Source organism: Strix uralensis, chromosome 1 (genome assembly GCF_047716275.1).
Source record: "Strix uralensis isolate ZFMK-TIS-50842 chromosome 1, bStrUra1, whole genome shotgun sequence".
NCBI classification, from domain to species: Eukaryota; Metazoa; Chordata; class Aves; order Strigiformes; family Strigidae; genus Strix; species Strix uralensis.
Genome location: NC_133972.1, coordinates 137,014,730 through 137,037,076, shown reverse-complemented (window position 1 = coordinate 137,037,076; position 22,347 = coordinate 137,014,730). Strand labels below are relative to the sequence as shown.

General features: G+C 36.9%; 1 protein-coding gene across 5 annotated transcripts in view; it reads left to right on the top strand.

The window, feature by feature from the left end:
* ARFGEF1 (ARF guanine nucleotide exchange factor 1) overlaps positions 1-22,347 on the top strand; it is a 100,666-nt gene that overhangs the window by 43,630 nt on the left and 34,689 nt on the right. For 3 of the 5 annotated variants that reach the window (XR_012630693.1, XM_074882510.1, XM_074882521.1), the window contains exons 5-15: positions 5,828-6,007; positions 7,976-8,249; positions 8,804-8,917; positions 9,553-9,725; positions 10,828-10,961; positions 14,436-14,670; positions 18,956-19,055; positions 19,176-19,315; positions 19,420-19,528; positions 20,485-20,686; positions 21,760-21,871. Coding sequence is in view for 4 of the 5 variants with exons in the window: in XM_074882510.1 (XP_074738611.1) it covers positions 5,828-6,007; positions 7,976-8,249; positions 8,804-8,917; positions 9,553-9,725; positions 10,828-10,961; positions 14,436-14,670; positions 18,956-19,055; positions 19,176-19,315; positions 19,420-19,528; positions 20,485-20,686; positions 21,760-21,871 (1,773 nt within the window). In the remaining variant the exon portion in view is untranslated. The other 2 variants (XM_074882513.1, XM_074882529.1) reach the window with 2 other exon arrangements.

Below are 22,347 nucleotides of genomic sequence, written 5' to 3'. Positions count from 1 at the left end.
TTCTTTCACTCTAACCATCCTGTTCTTGCAGAATATTCAGTGTGAGAGGAATGAGAAGTTTACAGGTACAGATGGATGCTGTATGGTTTTAGTAGAGAATTAATGTCAATTTAGTTATTAAACTACATTAATTTTGCCTCACAAATCAGGATATTTCCTGTACTGTTCTAGTACACTCATTTTACATAATAGGAAATTCACTAAATAGGCAAACATGCTTCAGGCTGAAAGAAAAAAATACTATGGGTGTCATACAAAGATATGATAATCTGTAACTCAAAAAATAATCCTGAAGATTTTTCTCCTTTCCCAAACCCATCTGATGGTTGTTTATAAAAATGAATAAACTTTATTTATAGTAACTATGTAGAGGCACAGAACAATAGGGTCTTTCTCAAATACAGAACAAGAGGTGTGAAGAACTGGAAGGAAGGCCTAAGGAAACAATGTCACAGTCAGGATGATAGCCAGTAGTTTCAGAACAAGGAAAGCTTGTTGGCTGTTGGTATTTTTGCAGGCTTTGTGACAAAGAATGCTTTTGTAGAAGGACCTGAAGTATAATGAGGTAGTGCTAACAATGTTTTTACAAAGGTTTCCTTCCCTGCCGAAAGAACAGCAAAGGGGAGGAGTACAGTAAAGTAGTAATCATCTCTCCATAGCTCACTCTGAAGACACTGGATGAAAACAGATGAGCTAAGTGTGACAGAAGGAGTGAGAACTCGTTTGCAAAAAGCCTTGTGCAGCAAATCTACCATGATAGAAAAGAGCAACCTAATGCTGTCATAGTCAGTAGAGCCACTGCAGTCTGCAGAGACGTATTTTTCCATCCAGGCTTTGCTCCCAGATGTTGTCCTACCCCATCCCTTGTCCTGGCATGGATTTAATACTCTGAATCCACTAGAATCACTTTTAAAACAAACAAACAAAAAAAACCCCAAAACCAAACACCAGAAAATCACCTGTGGGTTTTTTTGTTCTGTTTGGTTTTAATTGTTTTAATGTGTTGCCATTAAAATAGCACAGGTGGCTTCATGCTCCAGACCTGTTGCAAAATAAGCAATAAGAGTATACAGCTGGGAGTAAGGCAGAGCTTTTGTTGTTCCACCTCTCAAGGACATGCGTTGCTGTGCAGCAGTTTGAGATTTTGTGTAATCCTGCTTAACTGGGGACTGTTGCTGAGGTGGTTGCCTTCAACTCACCTGTCTCCCTCTCTTCCTCCTTGCATTGGACCTAGTAGCTGTTTGGCCACAGAGTAAGGTTGGGCAGTAATCTGATGAAAACTGATAAAGTAAGAAAGAGAAGAATTAGTTTTCTAACATCCGAGTTGACAGGGGTTTCAGAGGAGCAGGACTGCTGCTCTTGATCGTAACCTGCAGTTTCTTGGGGTTAGCTGTCCCATCAGTTCTGGTAATGATGTGCTCTTTTATGATACAGAATGAGGTGATGTTGTTTAGGGCATGCTGTCAAATTGAGCCCTAAATGGAAGCTGCCAAGAGGGAATGATGTTGTCAGAAAGTAATTGTAAAATACTTCCTGTCTCATGTTCATTCTTACATTTCTGCTAGATTGTGATAGTAGAGGAAGAGAAATGGCACTGAGACATGAAGTAAGCATGACTAATAGCGGGAGGGTGGCTCTAATTGGGAAGGAATATGAAAGATATTAGCAAAATATGAAAGTTAAAAATGCTTACCAGTTTACAAACACGTTTAGGGTTCATCATCTCTAGTGCCTGAGAAGGAAAGAAACCCGAAGAAGTGACTGTCAGAATCTCTGTAGTGAAGTTGCACTCTTTAATAGTTAGATATCTGCAAAGAGGTGCCCTGCTGGAAAGACTGAGTTCTCAGTCTGCATAGAAGATGTAGTTATTCAGTGAATTTGGATTAATATGTTAAGGAAGTATGTGTCTCTGTGTGTGTAAACATTTCTTTGCCTCCACACCCTCTTATCAGGTGGTGTGAAAAGAACCAAGCTCTAGTAGCCATAACAAACATACTGAAGAAATTTAGGAAATTCAGGCTGTTAAGCCAATTAAAACAAAAGAGCACATAATCCATCTGTAGCCTTGACACCTTTTTCTACTAGCAGGCATTCTCTCATATTATTAAAAATTGGGGGAAAAAACCTATGGGTTTCTTTGAACTGCAATGGAAGTTAATACTGGTCTTTCAAGTATCAAATTCCTAATCACCTGAATTTAACAAGGAGATAAAAAGTGACACAAAGGAGTAACTTTATGAATGACATAGCTAGAACAAAAGCGATAGAGACTTGATCCCCTGCCCCACTGCAGCTTTTCATTAAGAGTCCAAAATGCTAGGCAGCAAGAGACCTTATCTTCCAAGTGAGAAATTGTAGGTGGTTCATAAGCTGATGTATTGTAAGTGTGTGTGTCTCAGTGTTACCTTTTGGCATTGGGTGAAAGAAGTCTTAACTAAATCTAAATGCTTATTGTATTGGGCCCAAACATTAGTGCTTTGGAAAAAAAATAGCTGTCTATTTATGTCTGGGCTGCACTTGTTTGGCTTGTTTTCAGGAGTTACTGATTTTATTTTTTTAAGCTAGCATAGACAAAGTTTTTCAAGGCTAATTCTGTTACAGAATTATTAGTGAAAGATTAAGGGAGCTTTCTGGTTTGGACTTTCAGGACTTCATGATGCACAAAACTTGAAAAAGTAGAATACTAAAATATGTACAGGTGTGCAGCCTTTCCAGCCGGATCGGAGAGTGCAGAATCTAATCACTGGGAGTTACTTGCCTTCAGGGTGATCGTGTTTGCTCCTGAAACATGTAGGAAAGAGTTGGAGAAGTCAGCAGAGCTGTGATTGATGTGAGTAGCTTTGGGGATAAATTTTGGAGTGTGAGAGTACTGTAGTGTAGGGGATACAGATCTGTTACCTGATCTGAAATGTGCAACTCTAATTAATGGGGTTCGGCATATTTTAACTCAGTATCTGCAAGTCTCAGAAACCCCCCAGGAATTCCTGGCCATAAGGTAGAGGTGGAACAGTACAACGCTTAATGAAGTGTATAAGTGAAAATGTCACACAAAGTCGTGTGTGTAGGCCAGTGTAGAAGGTGTTTGTATTAAGGGGAGAGGGGAAGGGAGAGGTGGTGGATGGTTTAAATGTATGAATAGGTTTTGGTGGCAGACTCATTGATAAGAGATCATAGAATAGAATCATAGAATGGTTTGGGTTGGAAGGGACCTTTAAAGATCATCTAGTCCAACCCATCTTGCAATGAGCAGAGACATCTTTAACTAGACCAGGTCTCTCAGAACCCCATCCAGCCTGACCTTGAATGTTTACAGTGATGTGCCATCTACCGCCTCTCTGGGCAACCTGTTCCAGTGTTTCACCACCCTCGTAAAAAACTTACTCCTTATATCTAGTCTAAATCTACCCTCTTTTACCTTTAAAACTGTTACCCATTGTCCTATCACAACAGGCCCTACTAAAAAGTCCATCCCCATCTTTCTTGTAAGACCCCTTTAAGTACTGAAAGGTTGCTATAGGGTCTCCTTGGAGCCTTCTCTTCTCCAGGCTGAACAACCCCAGCTCTTGCAGCCTTTCCTCATATGGGAAACTCATAGGTTCCATCCATCTGATCATTTTTGTGGCCCACCTCTGGACTCACTGCAAGAGGTCCACGTCTTTCCTGTGCTGAGGGCTCCAGCTCTGGATACAGTACTCCAGGTGGGGTCTCATGAGAGTGGAGAAGAGGGACAGAATCACCTCCCTTGACCTGCTGACCAGGATGCAGCCCAGGATATGGTTGGCCTTCTGGGCTGTGAGCACACATTGCTGACTTGTGTCCAGTTTTTCATCCACCAATACCCCCGAGTCCTTCTCCACAGGGCTTCTCTCAATCCATTCACCTCTCAGCCTGTATTGATACTGGAGGTTGCCGTGACCCAGGCAGGACCCTGCCCTTGGCCTTGCCTCATGAGGTTCACACAAGCCAACTTCTTGAGCTTGTCCAGGTCCCTCTGGATGGCATCCCATCCCTCAGGCGTGTGTCAGCTGTACCACTCAGCTTAGTGTCATCTGCAAACTTGCTGAGGGTGCACTTGATCCCACTGTCTGCGTCACTGATTATTAAATAGTACTGGTCCCAGTACAGACCCCTGAGGGACACCACATGTCACTGATCTCCATCCAGATAAGGCACTGGATTTTGTTGTGGCTTTTATATGTCCTTTCCCCTGCATGATGTTTCCATTAGCAGAAGCAGGGTATTGATAAGTTTTGTGGAGGTATTGCATCATTGCACACAGAGGGTAAGAATTAAGGATGGGGGTGTGAATTTTAACTTCGCACTACTTGGTTTTTAGAAGGCCGGAGACATGTAAGCTGAATTTTGGGAGGGGGAAAAAAAGAACGGTACCAGTGCTTGGAGACTCAGGTTCCTTTAACGAAGCCATTGTCTACAGTTTGCCTACCTGTGATTTCTTGTCTTCAGTTGGTTGGGTGTTTTTTGACTTTTTTTCCCTTTCGATTTTTGATAAAGACTTCTACTGGGCATTTAGGCAGCACTACTTTGTAGGTTGTAGTGTGAGATGCTGTTTAGTGGTCATGCAGATAAAAATCTATACTCTCCAGTAAGAAATGTAAGTACAGTCCTTCATATATATACCTCTCTATGTCCACTGATGAGAGGACTAAGGCATCACAGGCAGAATAGGAAGGGACCTTAATGGACTGCTTATCTAGGAGTAGAATTCAGGTCTCTTCAGCAACAGCTCAGTGAGATGGGTCTTTAATTTTCTTTTTCCTGTTAAGCTGTACAGTGGTTTTTAACTGAGTGATAACTCTTTGTCCACTTGTTGGTGACATGTGTGGACAGAGGTGTCAGTAAGAGAAGTTAGGCATGGTTTGATGAGTAAATTACCCAACACTTAAAATAACTTTTGTTTTTAACTGTGATAAACTTGCAAAAGTTATGAGGTTTCCAGTGCTTACAGTTCTTTCTTACTTACCCTAAACATCCCATTAAATCATTAACTCTGTCAAAGTCTTTAATGGCTAAAATTCCCTGATTTCTTCTACTGGAGTACAGTGATCAGTGTAAACATGTTTGTTCTGTTGTGGACCAAGCTTTTCCCCTCTCCAACATGCACCTCTCACAATGTCTTCACACCCTGTCCTCAGCTTTCATCTGCCTCTATTTCTGCTTTTTAATCCAGCCTGCCTCTACCTCACATAAAGATAATGTCTTACTTTCTGTGTTACCTGATCTTTAGAGGCTTATTTGCATTTTTTTTTTTGTAAAAAAGAGAAGCAGATACTTGCTCAAATAGAAAGAAAGAAGTTAATTTCTACAGAGAGAGCAACACAATACTCTAGCATCTACCCAAAGAGTGTTTAGAAAGGAGGTTGTCCCACTTGTAACTGCCTAATTTCATACTCAGTCTTTTTCTTCACATTTACATTTATTTGTAAAACAACTTTCGGACACTTTAGATTGCTTTCAGGATTTTAACAGGTAGTCTGTTGTTCATTTTTGTGTCTAGAAAATTCTAGGATTACTTTTATTAACTTCCTGTTTGGTAACTCAGTAGATAACTTCTTATATGCTGTGAAACATGTATTTCCTAGATATGTTGATTAAAAACACTTTCAATTTAATATGACTGGATATGTATGATGTTCCAGTATGGCTACAAGAGTACCTGTGAAAACTTAATTAAAACTGCAGTTCAAGGTATGTACTTAGTTATATTTTCAGAGTAATCAAACCTTCATATTTATTCACTGCAAACTATTTGATTGACAAGACAAGTCTTGAATGGAGAATATATGTATATGTGTGTTTGTTTATTTAGGCTTTGCTCACTGCAGTAACATCTCAACACATAGAAATCCACGAAGGAACAGTGCTACAGGCTGTAAGAACATGTTACAATATCTATCTAGCAAGCAAAAATCTCATAAATCAAACCACAGCCAAGGCCACTCTAACACAAATGCTGAATGTCATTTTTGCACGTATGGAAAATCAAGCAGTGAGTATCTCAGTATCTTTATATAGAAACTAGCTCTTAAAATCAGCTTGAGAGATTTGTTTTGTCATTATTATTAAAGCTTTTTGGTTTTCCAAACTTACGCACTTCTGAAAAAAAAAAAAAGAATCTGGTATCTTACATTGTTCATTTTGTGTTCTGCACTCTGAAATAGGTGTGAAATGTGTTTCTGGGGATTGGGGTGTTGTATATGATTTAAAGTTCTCATAGCAGTCCTCTATATTTAATGGATGTATTCAACTTCAGTTTCTATTGTCAGACTGTCAAGAAATGCCACACTACCTGCATAAGAGTGCATATGGAGTACATTAGTGTTAGTGAAATGCTCTAGTGTTGTTGTGATGATAAACACCGAAGAAATAAGCCATGATTTAAGAAAAAAAAAACCCTTACAAAAAAAACCCAAACAAAGAAAAACTTTCCAGTCATGTAATCATTTACATTTTTTAAGTATTTGAATGTGTAGTAGTCACTAACAGATACGTACATGTCACTGAAATTGCTGTTGTGAGTTCTCAGCGGGGACCCCAGCATATGCCCTGTGCCTTCCACTGCTGATAATAAAGATCAATATGGCAAAGTAATGGTCCTAATTCCTATTAAAAAAACCCAACACCTAAAACCCAAAGAAACAAAAAAAGCAATTGCCCAGATTTGAGAACTGGTTGAATTCCTAGCTACTTCTAGAAGTAATTCTACTGTATTATTACAAACTCTTAGGATTTATCTAAGAATGGGTAGTACTTTGGTTCATACTTTCCTCTCAGAAGCAACTGCGTATTGGTATGTGGTACCATCACAGTCGAAGATTTATAAGACATGTTTATGATAAGTCATGCCAAAAGCCATACAGTACCTGAGAAATCTGTGCAGTTATTGTCCTTTTAAGCAACTTATTCTACAATGGAAGTCTTCATTTTTGTCAGACTATAAGTGTGGTTTTTATGCAAGTTGATAAGTAGTTCTGCTTTTTTTGCACACTCAGGGCAGTTATTTTAATATGATAGCTAACAAATGCTGGAAGAAATTATATGAGCTGTAATATGAAAGGTAATATCTGCTTGGGGATCTATAGCATCCCAAAAGATGCAGCATAGAAAGCTTTAAGTGGAAGAGTAAAGGTCTGAGATCATAGTAGCCAAAATAACTATAGAAAGTTACAAAACTTTTGGTAAACACTAGACTCTTCAGGGATAGAAAGCCAGTCCTTAGAGCATCTCTTCAAAGGACACCCTCCTTTGGTTTGACTTTAAAGACTGTTCTCTTAAGCATTAGACAAGTTACAGAAATTCTTTCCTTTCTGGGGATTCCAGATCAAGGAACTGCGAAACTGAAATAGTCTTTGCCTTACAGTTTTAAGTATGATGATTTCTTTCTGAGGATCCGTCTTCTGTAGTGTTGTGGAAGTGCTGCTCTTTTCAGTTTTAACACTTATTTTTGTTTTTTTCCCCTGGATGTTTAGCCAGTTTTGGGGTTGGGGTTTCTTTTTTTTTTTTTTCCCAGTCTTTCCCTTAGTACCACATGCTTGTAGGATAACAGAAGACTCATTTAAGTTCTCCAGTGTATTTCTCTTTGTCAGAGCTGCATAGATGTTTCTCCATGCAGTCGTATATTGTCACATCTCCTGGCTGATCATCTTACAGGCCAGGCAGACAACTCTTGGTCCTATACTGTGTGTAGTTTAGTCATCCCTCTTCCACAGTGAAGGTACAGTTAAATGTAATGTGCATAGTTGAAAAGCAGCCTTCTTGCAAAGGTTTATCCCATGATGTTAAAATTATTTATAATAATACAATGGATGCATTTTCTTAAACTGTTACAGCTTTATGAAGGCACTGTGTAAGCAGAAACTATAATAGAGATTTCATGTTTATAAAATAATGTATACAATATGTATGCAGCTCATTGTTTTGATAGTGAAATTCTTGTGTGATTGCAATGTTTTTGTAGCTTCAGGAAGCCAAACAGATGGAAAAGGAAAGACATAGACAGCAACACCATCTACAGCAGTCTCCAGTAAGCCATCATGAGCCTGAGTCACCTCAGTTGAGACATATTCCAACACAGACTGATCAGCTATCCAAAGAACATGAAAGAGAGCTTGACCACAGCACAAATGATGTGGACAAGAACCTTCAAGAAGATATAGAGGCAGAAAATGGATCTGATATTTCTAGTGCTGAAAATGAACAGACAGAAGCTGACCAAGCTACAGCAGCAGAAAGTAATCAGTGTGTATTTCTGTTTCATGGAGGGAGGGAAAAGGTCTGTAAAAAGAAAGGCTTGAGGATTGTCTTTTTTTTTTCCGCTCTCCCAAATCTGGAGTCAGGCATATATTTTCAAATAGTTCACCAATGCAGAATGCCTGTTGTCCTTGTTACCACTGTTAAACTTTATCACGAGTATCCTTTAGTCTTACACTCTGTTGTAGCAAAGATTCCTCTTTGCACCTATGCAATACTGTGAAAGTTTTTGAGAATAACATCTCAAAACCAGTAAGTTTTCAGTGTTTAATGTACATGAAAATACAAAATTGATGTCTTTTGTTGGCATTGGCCTGTGGCTTAATTACCATTTACAGGTTAAACACCGGCATGCTTATGTTCTGCAAATACTATTTTCAGAGCATCCAAACACAGCTTTTTTTTTAAAAAAAACATATACTCTCCTATTAATAGATTTATAATTGAATTTTTAAATATTTAATGCAAGTAAAATATCTCCTTAATTTCTGAGTTTCTCATTAATATTTGTTTGGGTTTGTTTTTCTTTTTAAAGATCTTTCTAAAGCTGATGGAGGAACATATGATGGTGAAAGCAATGAGTGTGAAGAGAAGGCACAAGAAATTGTAGAAAGTATTGTTCAGGAAATGGTGAACATAGTAGTTGGAGGTATTATATTAATATGTCTAGTCAATAGTGACTGCAGTCTGAATCTTGACATTAAGAATTATTTTAACACTTCTGAATATTTAACTAAAACATGTCATTATGTAAGTAACACATGCTGAAGAAAACAGTTTCAGTTATCAGACCTTAGCTGTGCATTATTTAACAGTAAAATGGACAAGATTTCATACATTCATTTACACTCTATATTGGAGACTAATGTTCTTTTTAAAATACAAATTCTTGTTCCTTTTTTTTTTTCTGTTTTGCTTCCACATAAACTCTTCACAAATGGGCCTGTCTGTATTAGCAGTGTAGCAGTACATTTTTCAGTTTGTTCAAAAGTGTATATCAGATCAGTGACTTTTTTTTCCCCTCAAATGCTTCTTGGAAACTTGGTAGAATGGTGAACCTGGCAATATAAAGTTATAAAGTAATTTTTTAATTGTAATTTTCATTAGTGGGAATAAAGAGTATTTGTAATTTCTTTAGTTATATGCCATGTAAATTCTGCCTTAAACGCCTTCTTATAATACTTTGCTTATGGTTGTTTTAGTATTTAAATATTATATTTTAAAGCTCTTTAATTTGCATTCTTATGTAACATTTGTTTATCATTTTTACATCTTTTCTGATAGATATGGAAGGGACTGCTGAAAGTGCAGGTGGTGATGGCACAATTGTAACATTAGAGGATGGCAGTGACAGTGAAAACATTCAGGCAAATGGAATTCCAGGGACTCCAATTTCTGTTGCTTATACACCATCTTTACCTGATGACAGATTGTCTGTCTCTTCCAACGATACTCAGGTACAGGCAGTTGTAAATTAGGAAATACTGAAAAAAGTAATATCTTTTAAGTGTTGCCCAACACTTGTGCAGAGTGTGTTTAATATAAATCCATAAAATAAGTTACTCAGATGAATTTAAAATATTAAGTCATGTTCTAAGCATTACTCTATTTTAATGCACTATTTAAATTAAATTTTTGTAAGTACATTTTGCAGGTGATGCTTTTTGTCCTTGCATATTTTTAGCTGCCCCATAGAGTACACTGTTCCGGTATTAGAGAACTGTCCCCTGTTTTTTGAAGTGCTCCTGAGAAACTGTAAAACTATCACTCAGTACACATAGTGAAGAATATAGTCCATTATAGACATGCTTGCATAATTTCAATGTGCTCTCTTCAAATGATAAATCAAAATTTCAAGCCTATAGCATGACCTTACTGCAGTGATTTCAGATAAGTTTCATGTCTGAGAGGATTTGATTTTCATTAACAAGAGAGATGTGTAAATACACTCCCTCTGTGTATCAAATATCAGCATGAGTGTACTGTCAGCTGACAGAGGGTATCTGAGTAATTAGGTTTGGGAATAATGGATTTTAAGCTTAAAAAGCTAGAGTCACATATGCCATACAAATAGAAGATTAACATTAAATATGTTGCTTATATAAGGAACAACAATACAGAATTGCAAGAACTTAGTAATAGAGGTGATTATTGTACCATAGAAGTTTTACCAAATGTATCTTGCCACAGATACGTAACTACTCACATTGCATTAAAATGTCAAGTTTGTTGTTTTTTTTTTTTAAACTAGTTATCTACTGAAAAACTCTGAAGGCAATTCACTGCAAGTTACCTTATTTAAACTTGACCTACCTAATTTCATGACAGTCTTTAATTAATTCTGACTTTTTACTGAGATGGCAGTTTTTATTAGTGAGTTTGCTCATTTTAACTGAACAGAGTATTTTGTTTTGTTTTAGTTAAGTCTTGAGACCTTAAAGCTATAGTGAATTAGTTATATTTGTATAATATGTTAACTTCTTGTTGCTAGGAGGTGGGGATTTCCCTACACACCCTGCTAATACAAAATGGAATACTGAAATATGTTAACTTCTTTAGGAATCTGGAAATTCTTCAGGACCTACCCCTGGTGCTAAGTTTTCCCACATTTTACAAAAGGATGCCTTCCTTGTATTCAGGTCACTGTGTAAACTCTCCATGAAGCCCCTGTCAGATGGACCACCAGATCCAAAGTAAGGAGAATTAAGAGTTCTCATAATGAATCTTTTCTATTTGAAAATATAAATAAATTATTTAAATATTTTTGAGAGCCTTCAGTTACTGAGGAAATAATGGTATGGTAAAAAGAACCTAGAAATTGTGAAGAGGTGCTTTTATATTTTAATGCATCTTTTGTATGTTAAACGAAAGCAACTGCTGCTACCCGTCTACCTGTTTAGAAGTTTCTTAACAATGCCTATGCCTCCTGTAAGTACATCATGTTCTTCCAAGTTGCTCTTTATAATGTTTTTCAGAATTTTTTGTAAAGAAGGTTTTCAGGTATTCTTGGTCTCAACTAACGCTCTGCTTTTAAGTAATACCCTAAGTTCATAACCGTCGCTGTGTATGCCCCACAGTTTCTTAACATCTCTTGCATGTTGGGTATCTAGTACACATACCTAACTCTACTTCATCTTAATATCAGCTCCTCACTTTGAGCTGGTACTGGTTATGATAAACTTGTCATACACTGTTTCATTCTTTTGTTTGGTTTGGACACTTTTGAGAGCCTCCTTAATTGAAACACAGGTGTTTTGAAAACAAAGTCTTTATTTGGCTGTTTTGGAAATCTTGTCCTCTGACTGAAGATACCATGTTTTCAATTTGGCTTAGAGAATTTTTCGTTGTAAACAAAAAAAAAATATTCTCCTCTATAGATGGGCACCAGTATTAGTTAGTTGTTGAGTACTGGCAAAGAACTTTGTTTTTCTGGTCTTAGGTAGAATTTATATGCATCTTTTTTTTGCACATTAGGAACAATTGGTAACAATTTTAAAGAGGAATGGTTTTTTTGTTCCTAAGATATTAAAACTGTAGTATGACTTCTGATGGTAACCAAAGGCCCGGTATTCTTCAAAATAAAATCAGCTTTATTGTTTCAAGGTCTAACTTTTAAAGCAGGTGACTTTAAGACAGTTTAATTTAATCACAAATATGTGTTGTGGATTTAATAAGCTAAAAAAAAATATGATGTAGTAGAAAGGGGTTCGAAGGGTTAGTCTAGAACTATTTTCAAATTGATACCTATTGATGCACTGTGGAAAGTCAGGACATTCAAGAATGAAGACTGAGACATGAGGTTTTTCCTCAATATTTTTGAGAATTTGTCTTCCAGGAAATGCCATGAAAATCCTCTGGTTTTAGTCAGTTCTCTGAGACTAAGATTGTCCATTTATTAAAGGTTTTAATAGATTAACTCCCTCTGGAAGAGCAGCAGTAGCTATTGAGGCACTTGGAGCATCTCCTCTGAACCCATGGAGTCCTTGACGTTCATATTAGAACTGATTAAGGTCTTCATATAGAACAAATTGGAGGAAATCGTATTTAGGGCAACAAGAATTAGCTGCAAAGGCATTCGAAAAGTCCCGTGGTTGGAGAAGCGCCTAGAATTTAACAGTGGTTCTGAGGCATTGATGGCTTTTTGAACTATTACAAACATGCTGTAATTGGAAGAGGAGGCGTAGGATATCTACAGCATTTTAAAAAGTCTTATCTGCCTCTTTAAAAATAAACTTTTCAGTGAAATTAGCTATGGACTCTTTAATGAAAATATTTTTAAATTTTAGGTAACTGGTCATGGAGCTTTTAGCTTAAAATCACAAGGCTGGGAGTTGAGATCAATGTTATGCTTCCCGGGAACCTGCATAATCTCTTTATCTCCTTTTTCCCTGGAATGAAATAAGATGGGGGAGACATGTCTTGAAGGTTCATTTATTAGATTTTAGTTCTTAAACTTGTTTTAAATTAAGTGGGCTCTACACATCATACAGAATTGGTAAGGCTAGAAAGTTAGGACTTCAGCTGTGAGTTGACTCTTGCTGGAAGTAGGCAATATTTCATATTTTATTTATGGTTGAAATTCTCTTTATATTTAAATTCTTACATTTCATAGCAAAGTATGGTCTGGTCATGTGCTGTCTACACATTTGATACAACATGATGCAAAAATCAAGCCTTTTGCGTTAAAAGAGATGATTATGTTAGGTTCCATGTAGCTGTGCAGTGTCCAGAGCCAGGCATTTTCTTGCAGAACTTCTACAGAGAGCTTTGGGCATTTACTTTGGGGCTTTTTTTTTGACCTGCAGCCCATTAGGAGGATTGGGAGGAACAAGTTCCTCACTCAATTTGACTGGCTCTGTTTTGCTTCTTAAAAACATTTTCAGGCAAAAAGTCTAGTCTTGGATTATATTCTGTGAGTTTGAAATGCTTGTAGATTGATTCTCCCCATCTCACTTTGTTTGCCAGAGTGCAGAAGTCATTGAGTTTATTTGCAACATACTTGTTATTAATTTGCATTTTTGTTTTTAGCTAGACTGGAATTACTTTTTTTTTTTTTTCCATTAAGCTCATATTTTTGCAGTATACGGCAAATATCCAGCTATTTTGTGTCACGTGTTGACTTGACGTCCTCCTTACTCTATCTGGGCTGTACTGTATGAAAAATTTCTTGTCATTGTTCCTTATGTTTCCTAACTGTCCTCTGTCAGTGGGTGGTTTTTCAATGAAAGCTGTGGACTGTCTTGTTGGGAAAGCCATTTGTGTCTATACCTGGCTCTTCAGAAGAGCTATAGTCTTTTTTGAGATGATCAGAAGTGGGAAGGAGCATCAAGAGTCTTGAGGAGAGAATGCTTTCACCCAGAATGCTATTTAAATTGCATTATATGTTCATAGATGCAGATTTCCTTTACACATTTTTGTGTGTGTGGTTTGGGTTTTTTTTTTTTTGCATAAATAGTAGCACTGTTCTGACAGGAATTCTAGTTTGCTTCAGTCTGTAAGAAGCGTGATGTTACTGTGGAGCACTTGACAACACCGCAGTTGCCTGACTTTGCTATTGCCATGCTTAAAATAGGCATGTTATGTATCTTGGCTGCTCTTGGAGTGGGATGGGGCCAGTAACTGATACACAATATAAAATACTGTATTTGAGAAAAGACATTTCAGTGTTGGGAGGAAGTAGGTCAGGCAGTACAGCTGTTGTCTTTATGGGCCTTCAACTCTCTTCCTGTGCTGGTGAAAATAGAGGAGGAGGAATTTCTACCTTTGGGTAGTCAGGGTTCTATAGATGGACTGGATATTTTAGATGGTATCTTCCAAAAATTCATTAAAAGGAAAGAATGCTCCCCTTCATCCTCTGGCTAAGATGGGCAGCATTGCCTACTATTGCTGCTGTTCTGCAGTGCTGTGCTACAGAAGAGAGAGACTCAACAGTAATGGAGAGAAACAGTAACTGGAAAAGGTTATTTTTGCCCACCTTCTTGGCTGAAGAGTGACCACTTCAACAAAAAAGATCAACATCTTTTTCTGACTCATTCTACACCAGGTTGTGTCAAAATTGAGTTTATTTCATAAACATTCCACATAGAAAATCATGGTGTGTATTCAAGAGAATGTTTTTTTTTTTTATGACTTACACTGAGCTGATAGGATGCATTGCTTTATTCTAGATCTCATGAACTGCGATCAAAGATTCTTTCATTGCAGTTGCTTCTGTCCATTCTGCAAAATGCAGGACCTGTCTTCAGGACAAATGAGATGTTTATTAATGCTATTAAGCAGTACCTTTGTGTTGCACTGTCAAAAAATGGAGTCTCATCAGTTCCAGAAGTGTTTGAACTTTCACTTTCCATATTTCTTACCCTCCTCTCAAACTTTAAGACTCATCTAAAGATGCAAATCGAGGTAAGTTACGTGAATTTCTGATTTAAGGGGTGGGAGGGTGTTAAGTGAACATTTGTTCATATATTTGTGTGTAGCTTGTTCTTGCTTAGATAAATTTGTTTTCCTTTCTGAATCTCAGCTTTTGTGTAAGACTTGCCAGGTCTTCCTGTGCGTAGAAGCTCTTTTTCACGCCGTGGCAATGGACTTGCTTGCAACAATGCCCTTGAAACCTCCTTCAACTAAAATAGCAGCATTTTCTTTGGAATACTTACAGATTAAATCAAATTTGCTCTGTAACATCAGAAGTAATGTGACACTTGCAGTAGTGCCGCTTGCTGAAGTGGAATGTGATGGGAAAACTTCTGTAAGGCTGTTGAAAAAAAGTCCATCATATTTTAACTAGAACATGAAATTAAGTATATTAAGTAAATTAAGTAAATAAAGAAGTGGGCCATTTCATCACTTAATAATAGGCATTAACATAAACTAAGAAATTTTACAGTGCAAAACATGCTTTGATTTACGCTGATTGAGGTAAACTTTTACAATCATAACATGCCCATACTCACTACTATTAATGTATAAGTTAGTTTCCTTTATGTAAAAGCAGAATTTTCTGTTGGCTGTGGCAGGGTATTATCTCAGAATGTTGTTGAAACTCAGAAATGAGGTTTGTGGATAAGCTCTGTTAACCAATGTTCAGTAAGGCGATTGGGAAGTTTTAGCTCTGTACTACGTAGTACAAGCAAATGAATACACTTATGAAAAGACTGTGTAATATATGGCTTTGCAAATGAATTTTAGAATAAAAATTAGTAACTTCAAATGCTTTGTGGATTCTCTTTGAGGTCACTTCAACAGATTTCTTTCTCTAGGGAAATCCCAGCTATTTGGTTATTGTAGCCACTTCACTTTGTATGTCAGGACCTACATCAATACATGTCCTGAATAAGATAATCTAATTTCCTCAGGTCTCAAAAGGTGTACTCATAATTTAAGTCCTTTGGCCATAAGCAGAGATAAGTTCATATTCTTGGCAAGACATGGCTCATTTTCTCAGTGTGCTAAGGATCTTAATTCCATGGTAAATAAAGTAGTAGTGTGTGCAGTGTGTGCCCACTGTTCATTTTGGTAATTTATGTTTTGGGAGTCAGTATGAATACTGAAGCCTACAGATTGCCCCATAAATTTGGAGGTTAAGTATGTGAAAAGATGCTGAGAAATGTTGATGATTTTTCTGTTACAAGGACCTTGAATTCAGGGATTTCTTCATCTATGGATGTCATTGTGTAAGTTAATGTGTTGTGGCAGCTTTGGAGGAAGAACCTCATTTTGCCAGTACCATGTCAGAAAGGTATTATGTTCTGATCACTACTAGGTGATCACTTTGGTGCCTTTTTGGGGAAGAAACAATAGGATTTTCAGTATTTCCTTGAGCATAGCTTGGATAGAAATACAGATTTGGTGATTGAATGTGCCTTGAAAATATGATGAATTTTGAAGACTTTCAAGACAAACTGTGTATGCTCAACAAGACTAGTGCATGTGCAGTGTTCAGCACAGACTGGGCCGAGCTGCTCTTCAGTCACACAGCCTGCTTCCCGGAAAGTGTTGGACTCGCTATGTGTTCACAGAGCTTACAAGTCAGTGTGTAGGTGGTAAATGCATTGCAATCCGGCTTCCCTGACAGAAATTTGATGAGCTTCCATCGCTGCCATCCTTTCCCTAAATTCCAAACAGCAAATGAATTCACATCTGAGGAAAATTTGATACAGGATACCCTACACTATTGCAGCTTCTAGAATATGCTAAATTAGGACCATCACCACATAGCAGGGCTGCATTTCCTCCTCACAAATATGAAAGCCAAAAGCTTGATGCTGCCAAAGTATCCATCTATTACAAAGCATGGGGGACAGCAATTTCTAGAAACTTACCCTTTTTCCTGGTTGTGAGCTAAGAATTCCTTTTCCTTCAGCTACTGATCCTAAAGGTTATTCAGAAGATGTGGGTAGACAAGTAGATAACTTCATATTCAGTGTGTGTCTTGGAGCTGTAAGGAGAGCCATATGTTCTGATTTATAATATGCAAAATCTATATATTTTGGGATTGAGGATGCATTCTTCATCAGTGTAAGAAATTTTTGGCATACTTTAAAATAATAGTTTCAGATTCTGTTGAAAGTGACCCTCCCTTGGTCCTTTGACTTAAATATTCAGCTAACACTGCCCTCTGACAGTTAAAATAGTTTGAGTCGTACCTTAATTGTATTGTAACTGTATTTCTAAATGGGTCAATAAATATATTTGCAGCAGATCAAATCCCAGATATCAGGGTATTTGGGGTGTCATTTAGTTATACTTTCCACCCTTTTGTAACGGCGAATAAGCTATCTTAAAACTTATTTTCAGTAGACCGAACTAAATAATTAGCTCTTTTCTAGTTTACTTTTCCAATATGCTTAGGAATAAAGTCTCAACTCTGTGACATGAATTGCAATAAGTAACATAGTGATAGATAGCATTTTTAAATATCTGAAATGTAAATAATCAGCATGGATTTGAGAAGCTGTTCATTCCAAGATACACTTGTCCAAAGTTGACACCAGAACCAAGAAGTCAGCTGTGTCTCAGAAACATAGAGATCCAAAGAGTCTTTGTAGTATGCAGACCTTCCAGCTAATTTCTCTTCTAGCTTAGATTTGGGTTTCATTTTTATACTTGAACCTGTTTTCTCTGCTCCATCAGTGACTTCTTTTTTTAAACTTTCTACCAGAAAAAAATTATTCTCCTGGTTCCAGAGGGTATATAACATTACTCTTTCAGTAAAAAATCAGAAAACAGTAAATATGTAACTAAGGATCACTCACAGCACAACCTTTATTAAAATTTTATGTCTTCCTCTGTTTGGATTACATAAAGTTGTGGCTAAAATCAGTTTACTATTCTTGAGTATTGAGTTTAAGTGTTTGGAAGTCTTTAATCTGTTACGTTTTGAACTCCTTATGTTTTGTTGTTACTAAGACTAGTAACTGGGGTTGTGCTGTGTGCCGCTTTTTCTGTAAAGATGCCAATAAAATGGAAATATTGTTAGTGCATTTTGCTTGAGGAAATCGCTTACCATCAAAGTTGCTTAAAAAGCAATGTTGTTGGTTTTCCCTGAACATGTGACTTAAAGCGAAATTAGCCTTATGCTTATCTCTACCTGGCTAATAGCATAAAAAATCTCTAAAAATTCCATGCTATAAGGCATATAATATGTATGATATATATATATGCATAATATATATGTATAATATATATATGCTATACTAAAAACAAGGGTAGTTACATATTTGTATATTTGCGTGATGTTATCAGAGGAGCTTGATGGCTTGAGACTATCGGTAGTGTTCTAGAAAAAACGTATGTTGGCGGATTTGGTAGCCACAACTGGCTATGAAGAGGTGAGCTCTCAGAAGTACAGAACAGTGATGTAATGCTGTGTAGGATGGTGATGTAATGCCATGTAGCAGGTCACATTTTGGGTTCATACACTGTTACAGCAGTTTCTGCTGCTTAGGGAAGAAGTGAGAAAAAGCGTGCTTTAGCTTGTAACATGCTCAACTGAAATAGTCAACCTATAATGCTAATGGATCTGGTGAGGATCTAATTGAGAGGGGATAAAATAGTCTGTTCCAAACAAAAGCATCCATACTGAAGCAATTTCAGGGAAAACAAGTATCTCTTTTAGGGAAGAGTAACTTTCCTATTAATGGATGTGCTGCGTTTTTTATGCTGTGCCTGACCAGTACCCTTCTTCCAATAATCTAATACCATAGAGTGATTCTTTTGTGTCAGGATGTTTCCCTTCTAATGAAGGTCTGATACTTTATATTGGTGTAAGTGGCTGTTTGTTATGTTTCTGCCATACTACCATCATCTCATAGAGAAAATCTTTTGTGGTGAGGTAATACATTACTCTCCTTTCAAAATCCCAAATGAACTCTAACAGCAGCTTATCTTGTTAGGCTAAATTGACCTTCAGGACGTCACATTCCCGTTCTTTCTGGTTTTGAGTGACCTGAATGTAAACCAAATTTTTCAGCTAGACAAAACTCCAGAAGTACATCAGTAATAATTCAAATTCCTAATTTGAATGTATTGAGCATAAGTTGTATTTCTTCCTTTCCTCCTTTTTTTTTCTTATCTCCTGTACCTCCAAAATGCTGCTTTCAAAATTATGTCAGAATATTGGCCATCAAAGTTAGTGGCTGTGTTTGTAATAGATTTTTTTTTTCCTCCCTCTTCCTGGAATATTTGTTAGGTTTTCTTCAAAGAAATTTTCCTGTATATCTTGGAAACTTCTACTAGCTCATTTGATCATAAATGGATGGTTATACAAACGCTGACAAGGATATGTGCAGGTATTAAGGACCGTTTGGTTCTATTTTATACATTTTTATGCTAAAGAACAAAACTGTACTTGGTTTTCATTGAATTATCTAGTTTTTCTTACAAGTTTTACAATGTCACTTTGTTTATAGATGCCCAGAGCGTAGTGGACATCTACGTAAACTATGATTGTGATTTAAATGCAGCAAATATATTTGAAAGGCTGGTTAATGACCTATCAAAGATTGCTCAAGGAAGGGGTAGCCAAGAACTTGGCATGTCCAGTGTTCAGGTAAAAATTCCACCAAACTTTATGAAGCTTCATGGTTCTTGGCATGACAGATTAAGACTAAACTCTCCATTCCATTAATGCATTGCTTTTGAAATCTTTTCTAGGAATTAAGTTTGAGAAAAAAAGGATTGGAATGCTTAGTATCAATCTTGAAGTGCATGGTGGAGTGGAGTAAGGATCAATATGTAAATCCAAATTCTCAGACAACACTTGGTAAGACATGAGACGTGTTTCTTCTGGCTTTAGTAAAGAGGTGGTGAAGTTTAGTGCGTTTTTCCAGTATTTTGATACTGTTAGTGTCCAGATTGTTAAAACCTCTTGCATTAAAAAAAGAGAGAGAGAATACACATTTTTTTTTCCTTTGGTAGAAATATTGGTAAGTTTGGATTGGTGTCATTTGAACAAGTTGTCTAAGTTGGCTTTTCTTAATTGTATGAATTCCTAGAAAGTTACTATACTGAAAATTACTAAGTCCTGTTATTTTTCTGTATTTCTGATTTTTAAAAGTTTCTTTCAAGCTCCCCTAATTTCATCTAACTTCATATTGATTAAATTACTACTGAAACAATTTGGATGGAGAGCATTTTTTTTAATATAGCTGTAGAACTTCCAATGTGTTAATCAGTAAAGTAAGTAAATCATCACTTGTTTTAATCTTGTTTCCATCTGACCTGAGGTGAAGAGTACTAAGGTTATGCCAGAATTTTCAGATTAAGTGCTTAAAGTTGGTAGGTGAAGTAATGACCTTTTTAGAGATGGTTGACACAGCTGTCTTTATGAACTGAGAGCAGCAGCTCCTTGGCATGTCTGATCATAAACACTTTTAGACACTCTCTTTCAAAAACTTAGAATAGTGTGATTCACTTCAGGTCAAAAGTAACATCAGACTTCAAAATAAAAGGAAAGATCTGTAATTGGGTTTCTGAAGTGTCATATATTTTTTTCCAAGTGCCTATGAATTATAGTTGTAGTTTAAGGCTTGATTTTTTTATTTTGTTATTTTCCCATCCAAAACAAATGCAGAATATTTATATAAAAATAAATAGATCATTGAAGATACCTCTAGTAAGTTTCAGAAGCCTTTAGAGAGGATTTGAAAAATAACCTGTGATTTTAATTTCTTGTCACTGTATGTATTTTGTATGTATGTAACCCTTTCCAATTTATAGGCCAAGAAAAACCCACAGAACAGGACACCAATGAAACCAAACACCCTGAGACAATTAACAGATATGGAAGCTTAAATTCCTTGGATTCTACTGCTTCATCAGGAATTGGCAGTTACAGCACACAGATGTCTGGCACTGACAACCCAGAGCAGTTTGAGGTCCTAAAGCAACAAAAGGAAATAATAGAACAAGGAATTGACTTGTGAGTGCCCTTTTATCACCCATGGGAGGGTGGATTCTTTTGGAGCTATGAAGATTCCTGGGTTTTTCTTCCTTCTCCTCATAGATACTCATCTTGTGTTAGGAAAAAAACTCTGGATGTAACAGCACTTCCTCTGGTGAAAGAGTGCTGAATGGTGTCCCCTTTGGAGCCTGTCAACAGTGTTTTGTGTTAACCTAATTCCTCACAGCTAGAAGATGAGTACTCTGAATGTTTGTTCTTTTTTTCTCCAGACCTGCTTGTCTAAAAATAAAATTTTTATATTTGGATAAAGAGAACATTGAACTCGTGATCAGTTGAATACGACCCATTTCAGTGTTCACATTACTGATGAAAGTGCTTATATGCTTAAGCTGATGCTTCCTTCTGATTAATTAGGTAGTCATAATTAAACTGGAGGGTAGTATAACTTCTCAGTGCAGTTTGACATGAATCTTCTATGTGATTTCAGCCTTGTCACCTTGCCTCCTCAGTGAGGTCACTTTGTGCAAAAATAAAAGTTTTCTGTAGTAGTAGTTTCTGTAGTTCCTCAGACCCTGAACAAACATGCCTTAGTCCTTTAGGGTTTCAGTTACCTGGTTCCTTGTCTTGTACATTTCCATTCTTACAGGCAACTCATGGATTTCTTGATTGTTTCATACAGATTAAAACAAAAGCAACAGAGCTTAACTGTTCCTTTCCAAGCCAAGACTTTGCTATTTCTGTGGACTATTTTTTTCTTCACGAGTGCCAGAGTAAATGATAGTGTTTCGCTCTCCTTACTGGGAGCTGCTTGGATACCATGCTGGCAGTTATGTAGCAAAGAGGAAGAGGAGGCTGTTTATGGGGGGGGGGGGGGGGGGGGGGAACATAAAATCATCCAATGATGAAGGGAATAGTCGTAGAGGGGAATAGCTCATTCCTATCTAATGCACAGTTTGATAAAAGGAAGATATTTTAATACATAGACTTTCAATACCTCATCCAAAATTACTGAATCTTTTTACTTAAGCTGGTGAGGCTTTGTGCATGGGTAAAGTGTTAACTCTCATTTCATCCTGATCTTGATTGTACAGATTCAATAAGAAACCAAAGAGGGGGATTCAGTACCTCCAAGAACAAGGAATGCTTGGCACTACCCCTGAAGATATCGCTCAGTTCTTGCATCAAGAGGAAAGATTAGATTCAGTAAGAAAACTCTTTTCCTAATGGTTTGGGTTTGCTCATGCTGATGTTTTTATACTAAATGCAAATCACATGATAGTGTTTTAAAGTATATAATGTTATTGTACAGTGAAGAAAATAAAACTTCCCTCTTCTAAAATTTGTAAGCTCAAGGAATTTGGAGTATGCATTAGAGCTATACTCTGTACTATATGCATCCTACAGTTCCGGGAAGTGTAAAGGAAAAGACTAACCTACTTGAGCTGTCTCAAAACTTGCACTTACTTGCTAGTGTAGCTAGAAGCAACTTAGTAAACTGTAGGTACTTTAGTCCGATAGGGGACTGCCAGAAGTAACTGTAGTAACTGTCCTTCAGAGATGGCTAAAAAATTATGTGCAACAACATGAAAAGCATTTTCATGGTCTCCCAAAGGAAAGTTATTTAATCTGGATTAGTTCTGTGATTTTATTTACAGCTAGCAGCTGTTGCTGGACTTGGA